We start from the raw sequence: 15,125 nt of genomic DNA on the forward strand, positions 1-15,125 counted from the left end.
GATGATTGTGACTTATAGATCATCGATGGTAATCGTACTTGGGAACCATCGAGAACACGTCCCATTGATTACTCTTGCATATGTGAAAGTCGTTGAGAGAAACCGTAGTGTGAATTACCGAGAGTAACGGAAGTGTGAATTCATGAGAGTAGCTGTAGTGTGAATCTTAAATTTGCCATAGTGTGATTTTTCGAAAGTATGCCATCAGGACTGTAATCGCTGTACCCAGTATCAGAGTATACACGGAGTGAACCATCAAACGTAATCATATTTTGTAAATTAAGATTTAAAATTGTTCAACGTGTCATAGTTTTCCTTTCCTCTTTCGTCTACTCCGGACTTGACATTTTATGAGCAATTCGGCGGGTGTTTCCAGAAAAGCAGAGAGCGCTTACCCTACCGGGGCACTTGGTCCATGCTCCCAGTTTTTAGTGAAATCCGAGTTGCTCATTTGCTTTTGTTACTTTGTATGTATGATTTTAGTTACTTTATGTACTTTATTGTGTATGTTTGTTTGCTAAGACTGGTCTTTGTTCCTGGATTACATTCTTTTGATTACCGCTATAACCTTGGTTCCCTTGATTACTCTTTTCTAGAATACCCTTGATGTTAGATTTTCCGTAGTTAGAGGTGGTCTTCTAAAATAACAGTAGTTAGAATCATTGCACAGCCATAGTGTGAATCATCTAGAATCATTAAGATAAGTTGTAGTGTCAATCATTGAGCAAAACCAAAGTGTGAATCATTTAGATAAGCCACAATGTGGCTGTAGTGTAGGTGGGTTATCCGTTGCGTAAAGTATAAGATAACGATGTGAATCATTGGAAGAAGTCAAATTCTGATTCATTTAAATTAGCTGTAATGTGAACCATCGAGGGAATTTTTGTAGGAATCACTGAGAAATGTCACAATGTAAACTGTCGAGAGTTACGGTAACTGTTCTGCGAGTCATCTTAAGTGATTTAACGTTACATTTTTTAGATCTTAGCAGTATAATCGTTGTGCGAGTCTTTTTGGGTTATTGTTGCTTGAATTATTAATTTCATGAGAATCATTCTAAGAAGACAAACAGTAACTCAAATAGTGTTTATCTTATTATTTTTTTTTTGGAGGGGGGAGGGGGAACGTTTGAAGTACCAATAGTACTGCCGTTGTAAAATGAAAGTTGACTGTATATAAATGTAATTTGAATCGTTTAAAATAGCCCATGTTTCATGCAGAAAACTGCAGCATTTTTCAAAAATATTGATATAATAACTGCCCTTATCTGTGTAAATTTGAATGTTTTGAACACTTTATTTGCAAGATGAGCAAGTATTGGTGAGTGATGACTCTTTAAGTTGACGTGAATCCATTTGAAAATAGACTAATATTAGATATGACAAATATTTTTAACGTCCTTGACTACTCTTGCCGTCCTTGACTACTATTGCGAGTCTCGCACGGACGGCCCGATTACGAGGGCTTTTTAATGGCACAACATAAGTGATATCTATGTTATATACTAGTAATAACGATAAAAACTGTATGGCAATCTTTAGCTGGAACTGCTATTGTTAATGATGTTTTCTGACGTTTTTTGAGTACGTTGCGTTTAGGAGGACAGAAGTAGAATTTAAGAATATGACGATAAACTTGTCCAAAAATAAAAATCTTGGTATATTTACCTAGCCTCCCACGGTAGATGAAAACGGGGAAGATTTTTAGTAATTGGTATTCTCTTTCTGTGTTAGTATTATATCCCAATGATGTACTATGATTGAGTATACTAAATACGGAATATTTTATCCATCACATTCATCATCACAAATGATGTTCAACGAAAATTTTATGTAAAAAAAGAAAAATTGAGAACATTTTCAAGAACATTAAATGAACCTGCTATATAAACTCATTAATCATTATTTTAGCACCCAAGATTGATGTCAAATTAGTTAACCAATCTGTTAACAGTTGTTACTATTCATAATTTAAAATTTTACTTTTTACACCTCAACGAAATGGACAAGAGCATCTCTGAAGAAAAAGAAAATATTGTTATATTTTATCATTTTTGTAAAACTCATCTGATTCAGTTATCTTTATATCAAGGAAAGTGGCTCAATAATACAATGTATTGAAACTTACGGATTCCAAAAATTGAAATAAAGATTAAAATCTTATAAAACACTGTATTTTGTCGCATGATTTTTCGGGTGTAGGTTAACTGGATTCTGCAATAGAATCGAGTGTCAAATTAGATAAAATTCACTGCAATCACAAGGCTTGTTTGATCTGCATTAGTCTAGTATCTCTCAGTTAATAACATCCTTTAAAAAAATTGAAACTAAAGGCATCTTTTTTTCATTTTCTGGGTCTATGTAAGTGAATGCCAGTGCCATATTTGGACTAAATTAAATTAATAATGTCAATCAAATCTTATGCACAGTAAGGATGCTAGTATTTGTCCCAGTCTACTAATTTTTCATTAGTGTGTCTGCTTTGTGACACTGCATAACGGTGGGATTCAGAATGAATTTGTAAAAGATTACAAAAAGAAATAGAGAGGTTGCTCACTTTAGTGCTTGGATAGTTAGTCATTGTCAAATGGCATCTACTGATTTCGTTACTAGTTTAAGTAATCTTTGACAGAAATTGACAACTCACCATGACCTCATGACCCAGTCAAATCAGGTTAAGCCACGAAACACAAATCAACCTTTCTGAACTGCTTAATATTTATAAATTTAATTGGTTGGGTGTTGCCTTTTTGACATTTCCTCTTCTGATCTTCTTAATGAATTACATAATCCAACACACAACCTTTAAATGCAGATAATGGTGATTTATGACAATAAAAAACAGCTGTAAAATGTCAACTGAAATCAATGGTAATCATTGTGAGTGTGATTTCCCAAGTAAAAAAATGACACTAAACAAACCAACGATTTTCTACAGAAAATTTCCTGAAAATTGAGGAACTTTAATGATCTAAAAAGAGTCGAAAATTGACAGTGAACAAACAACAATTTTCTACAGGAAACGTCCTTATAACTCAGAAACTTCCATGATCTCCAAAAGGGTCAAAAACTGACAGAGAACAAACAACAATTTTCTACAGAAAACTTCCTTATAATTAAGAAACTTCTATTCAAACCAGGTGTTCATATTCAGTTTGCATATAAAGTTCAATTACAAGATTTGTTAATAAGAAAAAATGCAACACAGCAGTGAAATTCTAACCACTCGCATTGTGGTAGCGAGAATTTTTTTCTTGGTGCAACAATTTCATGTATATTCAGTTAAGTAAAAAAAGAAGACTTTTCAGAGCTGTGTTTATTTAATACTGGCAATCATTCACCTACATGTGTTTTACATGATTTTGTTACCATAAATAACAATACAAAATGTATTATACAAGATGAAATAAACAAGCAATATTTCAAGTGGTGTATTAGACAGTTTATTTGTTAGACTCAACACCAACTTCTGATATTCAAAACGCCATAGATTATGACATTTTAAGTTCTCTACATAATTAATATCAGCAGATAATTCTTCAACATTGCTATGATACACAAAGTTCCAAATTGTATACCCACACCAATACTCTTGTTTAAATAGCACACTATAGGACTTATACAGACCAAAACATTGCAGAATATACCATGAAATTTACACAGAAGTGGACTGATCTTTTCTATCAACCATCATAACTAAAATAAATAATAAAGTTATAAAATAAAATCCCATCTCATAAAAATATGCCCCTAGCTGCATTACATTTATATAATAACTAAAAAATATGAATGCTAAAATTCTCAGATGCTTTGCCTTAAAAGTAATAAATCATTAAAAAAAAAAAGGAAACTTCAAATGTATCTAGTAAGGACTTGAGCTATACAAAAATAAAACTATGCAAGCAGATGAGCATCATGACAAAAGAACTGGTCTAAAATAATTATGTTATACAAAGTACAGAGTGGTTCATTCTAAAGACATACATAAACTATAATACACAGGTCACTCTAACATAACTAAGATCAGACAGAGAAGAGGGAAAGAAAAGAGTAAATAGTCTGAAAAAAAAAAACAAGTTTGTAGACATCATAAATTACTTCCCTTCACATTTTACTTACAAACTGTGGAAGATCTATTTTTTAATGGGGTTCAAATTTTTACAATTTTTCTGGATTTGTCAAATTTCCTTTGTAAACTAAAATAGAGGCATTAATGAAATCAACTTATTCAAAATTCTGTAAAAAGTTGACTTACCACAAAAATTTATACCCATGATAAAAAGTAACAACATGTAATACACTGGTACTTCAAATATACAGAAAGATAAGGAAGACTACAGATAAGAGAACATTGAGAATAATACATGTACTATTGATATTAGGAGTTGCCTCCCTTTTGTTGATATTTTTTTTACTTACTGATACATGTTCTAGTCCATTTAACTACACAAAAATCAAATTTGCAGTTAGGTTCATTTCAAAAAGTAAATTTTTCAAACTGATTGGTAAATATAGTGTTCTCTAGGCCCAAATATCATCTTTCAAAAAATAATCAGCAAGATAGAGAAGAAAACGTATTTCAGGAAGAAAATTATAAAACTGCCAATTTCCGGAGTCTCTCAAACACACACACAGACATGCACATACAGTTAAGTCAAAAAGCAAATCACTTTGGTTTCAGCTGAAATGAGTCCATAACAAAGTTCACAGCAGTCAGTGGGTCTTGGATTTCTTTCATTTTATCTTTGTGTAGGACCCAGTCTGGTCTGATCTTGTGTTGTTTCTTCTGTGGCAGGTGTACTGGTAAGGAACTATTAAAACTCTTAGCAGCAAGGAGACGAGCTTGGCGTAGTTGACGAGACTCATCTATTTTGTGTTTTCTCGCTGTTAGACAATGTATGCTTCTAAGTTTCTCTGATAATTTTTTGTCACCTCGAACATCCTGAAAAAATAAGTTTAAAGTTAAAAAAAAAATTAACATGTAATCATACGCAAAATAAAAAAATCAGAAACAAAATTTCAATGTAAATTATTATTATTTTTAATACAAGCATTTCCCATTTTATCTATTAACACATACAACTGCACCAAGTTTGCAATGTAGTCATGGTTGCTAAAAATTAATCAAAGACGGTTAAATCCTCACTGTGTGCATTCAAATATTCACATATACTTCATTTAGATTTTCCTGAGTGTGTATCATATGTAATACCTACCACAATATGACTAAATACAGATAACTTGTGATACCCTAACACAAGACTTACCATTCTACATCTATCCAGCATTCCAAGTATTCCTAGCAGCATACACGTTGAATTAAATATAGCTCCCTTCTCACGGTAAATCTGCATCAGTTCTATCAATGTATCGACAGATCCTTCTACATTATACACTTCATATACTGTCTTGTCATACTGGGTAAGGAAAAACATTTTATTTACTGTAAACATACTGATTTTTACCGTTGTAAAATATGGTTGTTGTATGGTGTTAAAAATTAAATTTGCTGGTACTGTTTTTTTGTGCCTTTTTGTCCACCACAAGAACAGCAAAATGAATATGTTTTAAGTATCAACACAATGTTCAAGAATGAAATAAGGAAATAATTACTAATTTAGTTTGCTTTCATTTTATTTTTATTTGTCTACAAATAAAATCATACATTAGAATCATCTACTCTCTTGTCAAACATAAAATATATCTATGTCACCAGACTTTTTCAACATACTTTTCTTGTCAAATCTGTTTCTGATTAGACAATATCCATTGAATTTTCTTTGAAATTGATTTCAATTCAGTATTTGTCACCTTATTGTTTACTTTGCTCATTCTAAAAATGTACAGCATTTTGGCCTTAATACTTTGTGACAAATTACTTGCTCCTGTTTTCAAATTGCATGTACATTGTAGATAGGTCAATCACTTAATCTGAGCAGGAATAATTTATAGGAAAAATATTATTAAGTCTACAGCCAGGACTGAATGTTTTTAAAATCTTCAAGATCTTGAGAAACGGAAGTGTAGAAGTCTCTGCATTTTTGATATACCGTATTTTGGTGTGTATTATGTGCACCTTTTTACATAGAAATTATTTGCAGAACATTGGGGGTGTGTATTATACATCAATACATAAAAATTGGCCAAGACATTAAAGATTTTGGTACATGAAAAGATATTGCGTAATGTAAACAAACTGGAAGTGAAATGTTACTGAAAGAAATTTTATCTAATCATCAAATACATCTTTAAGAATAAAATTTTTAGTGATATTTTCTTCAAATGACTTAATAACATGTTTCAAACAAAGGTTGTACAACATTCCTTCTTATAAAGCATGGTTAGAAATTAAGATGAAACCACTAAAAACCAAAAAGTAACTAGTTCCTTGTTTGTCAAACCCTCCTTATCAAATGCTTTTACAGCAGAAAATGATTATTCTGATACTTATTTTGATTGTTTTTTACAATTTCTTCCTTAAAAGTATGTTTTTAAATGAAAAATTGTGAAATTTGAGTTACAACCAAAACCAGAAATGTCAGATTTTCCTTACTTTCGATTTTGTTTTATAAGTCTTTTCATACATCCTGTGTCAATTTTATCATGCTTCGAAATTAAAATTATCCAATTTATGTAGCTACTGATGTTTATATGATGTTTTAGTCTGCATAGAAGTTTCTTTCCTTCACATGTTCATAGGAAATACTGCATCAAGGTAAATAAATTGACCGAACAAGTGCAAAATATCAATTTCTTTTGTCTTACAAAATTTTTACAAATTTTTAACCTAATTCTAAAAAACATTTTTTCACATGTTTAGACCTTCAACATTGCACTGTGCACAATACATAAATGCGCACTGTACACACCAAAATATGGTAATGAAAGATGATTTGGCACAACTTTTTATTGTAATGAAGACAGATTCTAATTTGTGGCTGTTTCTTCATACCTTAGCTAAGTTGAGCAGTATGCTGACTGAATATTTGATGAGATCCATGTGAGGCTGACTACGATTACATCCTCTCATCAATCTGTAGATAACTTGAACTGCATTCACAGAGACAAATCTTTCACAGCAAGCAGGAGAAAGTCGAGTGGCTACATCTAAGGAAAATGGACAGAATCAAACTTTCTTCCAGTAGCAGGGGAAAAGTCCGTTTTTATATGTAATCATTGTATTTGGTTCACTACATTGTATATGTAGATGACCTTTGTTTCATTTGTTCACATTTAGACCATGTTTTAGGATTTTAATGTATTTAAATCATCGCACTGCTGATGCTTTGGTCTTTTTTTGCCAATATAAAATACACTATCATTTTCTTTTAAAGGGAGATAACTGATTTTTTAAATGCATTAAATATTTTAACATCTTGCAAGACGGCTCAAACACGTAAATGCAAAATAATTGACCATTCCATAAATAAAATGCTTCAAGCTAACTTTCACCAAAAATAAAATTATGTGACCTTTTTTGATGTTTCACTGAATTCTATTTTTGCATGATGCTAATAGGTGGACACCAACTTAATTATTTTCAATAAACCTTGGCAGTATTTTAGGGAAAAAAAATTATGTACATTACTGATTTAAGATTATGATTTTTAAGGTCAAATCACAGATATATTGAGCAGTGATTTTTATTTCTAATCTAAAGTTAAGAAATTGAGTTGTAATCAAAGTGATTCATTTCTAAAAGATTCATTATCTTACCTAGATGTATAAGGACTTCCAGAATATGAGACAGCTGTTTAAACTTGAGTAGGTAATCTAAAGCTGAAGCCATTCTGTTTCCAAGTTTCTTCTCCTCAGTCGCTGATCTGTTGGCTTCCTCGACTCGTTTCCTGATCTTCTCAATCTTCTTACCAATACTCTTCCTCCTTACTTGTTCACCTCGCCATATTGCCTGAAATTTCCAAAATATTTTTATAAGACAGTGCAAGTTAAAGCTAGTATTTATGGGTAATATTACCGCAAATATACTCATATTCTTAATAGTATATTTGTGCTATTGAAAGTATACTTAACTTGTTTTTCTTGGTCTAGTCTTTGTCCCAAAAATATGGATTTCCTGTTCCCTTTTTATTCACTGTCTCCTTGCATTTACTTCAGAAAAACAGAATACAGCTCCTTTTGGACATAACTAAATTTAAGTGTTTCATGCAAATTAACAGTGGGGTATCAGCCCATTATCAGGCTGTCCAGCACCTTTTGGGAAAAAATGGGCTAATTTAAGGGCTAATTTAGTAACAAACAGAAAATTTTTAATCTTTCTTTTCTGTCTTTTGTGAATTCCCAACAGAAGACCTGGGGAGAAGAAAACATTTATAGACAATTAGGTTGCACTCTTTTCATTAAAAAACAAGCAGTCATTGAAACAAAAATTTAAAACTTCTAGGACAGCAGTGAAGTACCATGAAAATTTGGGAATTCACATGAAAAATAAGGTTTTTTTTTTTAGGAATTCCCTTTGAATTTCAAATTTTTAAAGGAATTTTAGATAAACTGCAAAAAAAAAATCAGGAATTTTTAGGAATTTTAAAGCCACTGGATAACCTGCAATGTGATAAACAACATAGTCGAGAGGAGGACTAACACTTACACTAACTTTGTCACACAGACAAACTAAGATATGTGTTGCCTGAACATGGGGAGACTTTAACTCATGAAATAGATGAACACAATTACTTCTCCTGATACAATTGCCTAACTAACCTGAATCCTAACTATAGCCTTGATCTTCAGTTTCTGTTTCCTAACCACCAGCCATTGCTTGACAGACTTCTGTATTGTGAGGGCTGCATGCTGCCTTCTCTGTAAATAACATCTAGCCTGCCTCTGTACAATAACCAAGGCTCTCTGGAACCTCAGGTATTTCAGTCTGTGCAGCCTACCTCTTATCCATCTCTGTTATGTAACACAACATATACAGTAAAGAAGAATGAGGAAATACGATGCAATTGGTCACATTTTGTTTAAATATGTTTTATAAAAATAACTAGGGTATATATTGTATATTACCTTCCTGGTGTGATGTCTAACAATCTATTTTAGTTTTCTAGTTTTAATTTTACATGTAGAATACCTTTTTAGTTTAAACAGTTTTTCTATGACTATTATTCCCTCACAAATATATTCCTGAATTGTTAAAAAGACATGTGATTTGGACCTGTGGCATTAAACATTCCAAGTTGATTTTTTACAACTTATTTACTTTTTTCACAACTGAAATACCTATTAAAAAGTGCATAAAAACTTTTCAGCTTGATGAAAAATTAAACGTGCATTACATTTTTGTTCACTGTGTAAAAAAAATCAAATTGGAGTTACAATGGAACAATAAACAATTCTCGGACTTCACCATTTTAAAAGATATTCAACACACCAGAAATTAAGTAGCTAAGAACCATGCATAATGATACATGGTTGGCATGCCCACATATTTTTATTTTTGATATTTTAAAGTGTTATAATAAACATAAATTAAACTGAGGTTTTCCATATAACCAATTTCCATAGGAGATATAAATTAAATACAACGCATCGTAGAATTCGAAATGAAGGGAGATAACTCTGTAAATGACATTGAAATGCAATGTAAATTATCTCCTGAGACCAGACAGATTGGGACGTATAATTATACATTTTAACATATAGATCTATTACGCAACTAAATAACAAAAATAAAAATGTGTAGCCTTTTTGGGGTGTATCACATATTATAGACTTTGCATGATTCTTACAAAGACAGCTACTTAAAAAAAAAAAGAAATGAGAAGAGAAGGAATTTGTTACCTGTATAATGATTAATTTGCCAAGTCTTTCTCTAGCTTGTTGCATCAGTCTGTATCTCCTGTAACATCTCTGTACCACAATGGCAGCTAGATTTAGCCAGGTCACTCTACAGACCCTTCTCAGGTACACCAGTCTAACTTGTCTTTGTTGCTAAAATGACAAAGAACTCTTAAAAAGCAAGCAATAACTCAAGTAAAAACAATTAGCAAATTTTGATTTTGAAAATACTTCTTAAAACTTATATCATTGTTTTTTAAACCTTTATAATATAAAAATGTCTCATGCAGTTATAGAGACAATAACAGTGCACTGACTTGATATAAGAATAAGGCTTAGAACCATGGGATATTGTGAGGCTGTGAAAGCATTTTCACCGGTTCAAGCAAAATCTGTATATTAACATTTTTGTCAAGTCGGTGCACTGTTATTGTCTTCAATGTTTAAAGCAAGAAAAACAAGGTTTCTATTCTAAGGGGGCAACATCCTGGCAACTTCATAACTATGAAACGATTGTGACATCACCTCAAAAAGTTATTATCAGTCAGTGAGGATATATCATTTGTAAATATATGGTCAATGAATTTAACTACTCAAGTAGAACAACTGCAGTATAAATATACTTGTACCTGTAACTGGCTCTCATTACCACAGTTTTTTCCCTTCGTTAGTTTACAGAAGATATAGTTTTAATGTATAATGTTTGTTATAAAGAATGTGATACATGTAGCTGATCTTAGTAAGTTAATTGAAAAAAAAAACCCTTTTGTAGTGAGAGATACATTGCATTTTAAATGCCCCCCCTCCCCCCCCCAAAAAAAAAAGATTTAAATTCACTAGCAACAATGCTTACCTCTAACAGTTGTCTTTCTTTATACAGTCTATAACATCTCTGAATACAGGTGGCAGCACTACCTTTTCTCCTCAATTTCTGACAAGTCTTCAGCGCTAGATACCTTCTTACACAGCATTGAACCATAATTACTTTCTTGATACAGGCAACAAATTCTTGTCTTGCCAAGTGCATCCTCATCAAAGACTGAATCAAGATGGCTGCCCTGATTTTTTTAACTTGTTTCCTTGCCCTATGACCTCGATATAGACTCTGGATTTTAATAGCACTCTTTCTGCGCTCCTCTAAATAGTTTTTGACACGGTTAGCAAATGAGCGTCTCTTTACACACTTCTGTATTTTGACAACAGCCAATAGCTTTTTCTGGAAATTTCTTCTTTCCTGAAGTCCTCTGTAGTAAGACTGAATAGTAACTGTAGCTTCTTGAAGTTGATTGTATTTCTCCTGACAAATGTACCTTCGGATATGTGACTGAATCAGAGTACATGCTTTGATCTGTTTCAACAACTTCCTGGCTTTATAAGATCTTATCAATGCTTGAATTTTGATTACAGACTCTTTCATTCTGAGATAATTAATCCTTACTTCTCTACCTTTCAAATAAGACCTCAAATGACTCTGAATAACAATGGCAGAGGACCTTCTGACTAAATATTGCTTTCTCTGTTGTTTGGTCCTTACATACCTTTGTAATGATTTGACAGTTTTGTACATCCGTGTGTAATGTTTCCTCACCTTTTGTCCTTTCCACCAAGCCTGTATAGTAATGGCTGCACCCTTCTTCACCATGAACATTGCATGCTCTTGACGCTTGAGCAGAGTAGCTCTCCAATGTGTCTGTATAGTTTGCACAGCACTTTTGACAGAACTAAATTGTTTACAGGCTTGATATCGTCTATAATGCTTTTGAATAATTATGGCAGAATTCTCTTTTAATCTGCACAACTTTTGCTTCTTATATTCTCTAAAATGAGACTGTATCATAACAACAGCTGATCTCTTTTTCAAGAAATCTTGTTGCTCGTGTTTTGAGAGTTTCGTTTCTCTATACCGTTTCTGACAAACTGAAGCCGCAGATCTCAGCCTAGCATAATGTCGTCTTTGTAAATAGGTTCTTATAGCACTTTGAACTTTAACAACACAATTTTTGTCTTTCACATATTGTGTCCTAGCTAAGTGTCCTCTTACATGTTTTTGAATCACAGCCACTGCAGTTTTTGTCAGTAAATACTGGTGTTGTTCCATTTTCATACATTTGAATGCTCTGTACTGTCTTTGGATTGTCAATACTGCTTGTCTCTGACTAACAAAAGTTTTTCGTACATTACAAGCTCTGTAATACCTCTGAATAATTGATGCTGCTCTAATTTGAAGCCTCTCATTTCTCCTTTGTTTACATGCACAGTACCAATCTTCAATGGTGAGTGCAGCCCCTTTCTGTATCAGGTACTGTCTTCTCATATGTTTCGCTAGTACTGAAGCCCTTAGTCTTCTCTGACAAGTAATAACAGCATGCTTCAGGTTTAAATACCTCTTATTAACTTTGTGCCCTCTAAACACAGATTGGATTATAGTAGCTGCCTTTTGCTTTTTCCTTAATTCCTTTCTAACTACCCATCCTCTAAATGTGGCCTGTAATGTTACCACAGATTTCTGTTTGCACAAAAATAATTTTCTAGTTTTGGCACCCACCAAGCAATTTCTGTAGATTCTCTGACAAGAAACAACAGCTTTTTGTAATACTCTGAAATGTTTTAGCTGTCTATGACCTCTGAAAGCAGATTGGATCTTTGTTGCTGCTCTGTGATGTTTACATATTTCCTTCCTAACTTTCCAGCCTTTCACAGCTGCCTGAATGGTGATTGTAGCACCCTTCTTGATCAAATATTCATGTCGGGTAATACACATTAGTGCATTTGCTCTATGGTGTCTCTGAATTGTCATGGCAGCATATTTCATGAGATTAAATCTCTTTCTTATCACAAAGGCCTTGTAGCATGACTGGATCTTTGTTGCTGCTGACTGCTTTCTCTTTAAATTTTCTCTGACATGCCATCCCCTAATTCCTGACTGTATTGTTACTATGGCAACTCTCTTATGCAAGTAAGAGTGTCTACAGTTCTTGGCCAATACTTTGTTCCTAAATGCTCTCTGGCACTTAACGACAGCTTCTTTCAATTTACAATATTTTTGTCTCTCCACATGGCACCGGTAACAACTCTGAATACTAACTGCTGCATGGTGTAATTTCATCTTCTCCTTTGTGATTCGGTATTGTCTATAAGCTCTCTGTATTGTCAATGCTGCTGTTTTAATTTCTAAATACTTCTGTCTCTGTTGGTTACAGGCAACCTTGGCTCTGTACATAGTCTGACATTTTAAAACAGCATTCTTAACCTTAAGGTAAGTTTTCCTTTGTCTATATCTTCTGTAGCAGGCTTGAAGTTTTGTTGCATTTACATTTAGCTGCCTGAACATTTTACGAACAGCAAAACCTCTGAAAAATGCTTGCAGTGTGATGGCAGCTCCTTTCATCAATAGGAATTCTCTAAGAGTTTCTCTTCCTGATACAAATGCACGCCATTTTGTTTGAATAATGGATGTGGCTGTCTTCAATGACTTGTAGAACTTTCTCTGCTTGTATGCTTTATAACAAGCTTGTATCTTAGTTGCTGCTTTGTTTTGTAGTTTAAGCATATATCTAGCAATAAATCCTCTGAAAGAACATTGTATTGTAACTGCAGCATTCTTCTTCAGTAAATATTCGGAGCGTTGTTTCTTAGCAAGTCTGACTGCACGGTAATGCCTTTGAAGGACCAAAGAACCAGCCTTCAATTTCAGATATTTCTTTCTTTGTTGAGAACTTTTAACATATGACTGGATTATGATAGCACTGGATTTTACTTTACTATATTTTCTTCTTTCTATACATCCTCTGTAGACAGCCTGAATAACAGTTACAGCCTGTGTTTGTTTATGAAGCAATTCCTTCTCTTGTCGCTCTTTCAGAACTAATCTCCATTTTCTTTGGCAGGTAATTGTGAGCTCTCTAAGACAAAGATAATAATCTCTAGCCATCTGACCTCTGAACTTGGTTTGGATAATGACTGCTGCTATATGCATTCTGGTAACCATCTTTCTAACAAAGTGACCTCTAAATGCCGACTGTATTGTAATGGCAGCAGTTTTCATATGCTGAAAGTTTATCATATCTTGTTTCATCAGCAGCCTTGCTTTATAATGTCTCTGCATTATAACAGCAGCAAACTTTTTCTGTTTGAATTTCTTCATGGCAATGTATGTTCTAACTCTAGCCTGAATAATGGTGGCTGCCATATGCATTTTTGAAATCATCTTTCTAACCATGACACCTCTCCATGCTGATTGTAATGTAATGGCAGCAGTCTTAGCATGCTGGAATTTCTTTCTATCTTGTTTCATCAGCAACCTTGCTTTATATTTATTTTGAATTTTAACAGCCGCCATCCTTTTCTGTTTCAATTCCTTCATGGCAAGATAAGTTCTTACCTGAGTCTGAATAATGATGGCTGCAGATTTCATCTTCTTGTACTTAATCAAGCATATGTGTCTCCTAAAACAAGACTGGATGTATATAACTGCCAATCTCTGTTTTTTTAACAGACTTCGGCACTTGGCAACAACAAGATGGCTACGATACCATGCCTGGATCGTCAATGCAGCATTTCTCTGTTGTAAATAACTCTTCCTTGTTAAATATGTTCGAATAGCAGCCTGGAGTTTCATCACCTTATTTCTTGTACAGTCATACTTCTTCTTGGCCATGAAACCTTTAAAAACTGCTTGAATTACAATAACTGCTTTGTCTTTTTGAAGTTTTTTCATTTCCAAAACCATCTTCCACCATTTTTGAATTTTGACACAACTTTGCTGTTGGCTTTGATACTCTGACCTACATTTCGCCATCTCTTTGAAAGCTCTGTATTTTGATTGGATAAATCTTGTTGCCTTGACAACCCTCAGGAATTTCTGCCTACAGATGTGTGACCTCACTTCTGCTTGGATGGTGACAATGGCCTTCAGCTTCTGTTGATATCTCCTTCTGTCTCTACAGGCCAATAAATACCTCTGAGAAGATAAAAAAAAAACCCATTTTTTTTATTTTAGTTTCTATTTGTAGTCATAAAAAATATCAATTCAAACTAAGCACCTAATTTTAAACTCAATACCATATAATATTTAAAAGTCACATTATCTATTTTCAGACTACTCCATTTGATATATATTATCTTTCTAACATTGTGTTTTTGAATTTGGATTCAGAAATAGTCATTTTCACAAGAAAAGCAATACGATTAAACATTATACAAAAATATTGATAAACTACAAACCTAATTTATTAAAATGTCTAAATGAAAAAAATATCACTTCACTGTTAGATATACAAAAACTCTTTGTAGAAAGAATATGCAAGCATGTTTCAATCATCACTATAAACT

General features: G+C 33.0%; 1 protein-coding gene across 1 annotated transcript in view; it reads right to left on the minus strand.

The window, feature by feature from the left end:
- Positions 1-3,297: 3,297 nt before the first annotated feature.
- The window catches only part of LOC148612842 (abnormal spindle-like microcephaly-associated protein homolog), a 30,602-nt gene continuing 18,774 nt past the window's right edge, over positions 3,298-15,125 (minus strand). Inside the window, exons 17-23 of the mRNA XM_088594663.1 lie at positions 10,648-14,754; positions 9,798-9,947; positions 8,718-8,909; positions 7,716-7,908; positions 6,952-7,106; positions 5,267-5,416; positions 3,298-4,941 (exon numbers count right to left, since the gene is read on the minus strand). Coding sequence (XP_088450789.1) covers positions 4,666-4,941; positions 5,267-5,416; positions 6,952-7,106; positions 7,716-7,908; positions 8,718-8,909; positions 9,798-9,947; positions 10,648-14,754 — 5,223 coding nt within the window. The 3' untranslated portion in view covers positions 3,298-4,665. The remainder of the gene's footprint in view (positions 4,942-5,266; positions 5,417-6,951; positions 7,107-7,715; positions 7,909-8,717; positions 8,910-9,797; positions 9,948-10,647; positions 14,755-15,125) is intronic.

The sequence above is a fragment of the Perna viridis genome, chromosome 7 (genome assembly GCF_037379345.1).
Source record: "Perna viridis isolate PV_CMFRI_1.1 ecotype Kerala chromosome 7, ASM3737934v1, whole genome shotgun sequence".
Classification (NCBI taxonomy): domain Eukaryota; kingdom Metazoa; phylum Mollusca; class Bivalvia; order Mytilida; family Mytilidae; genus Perna; species Perna viridis.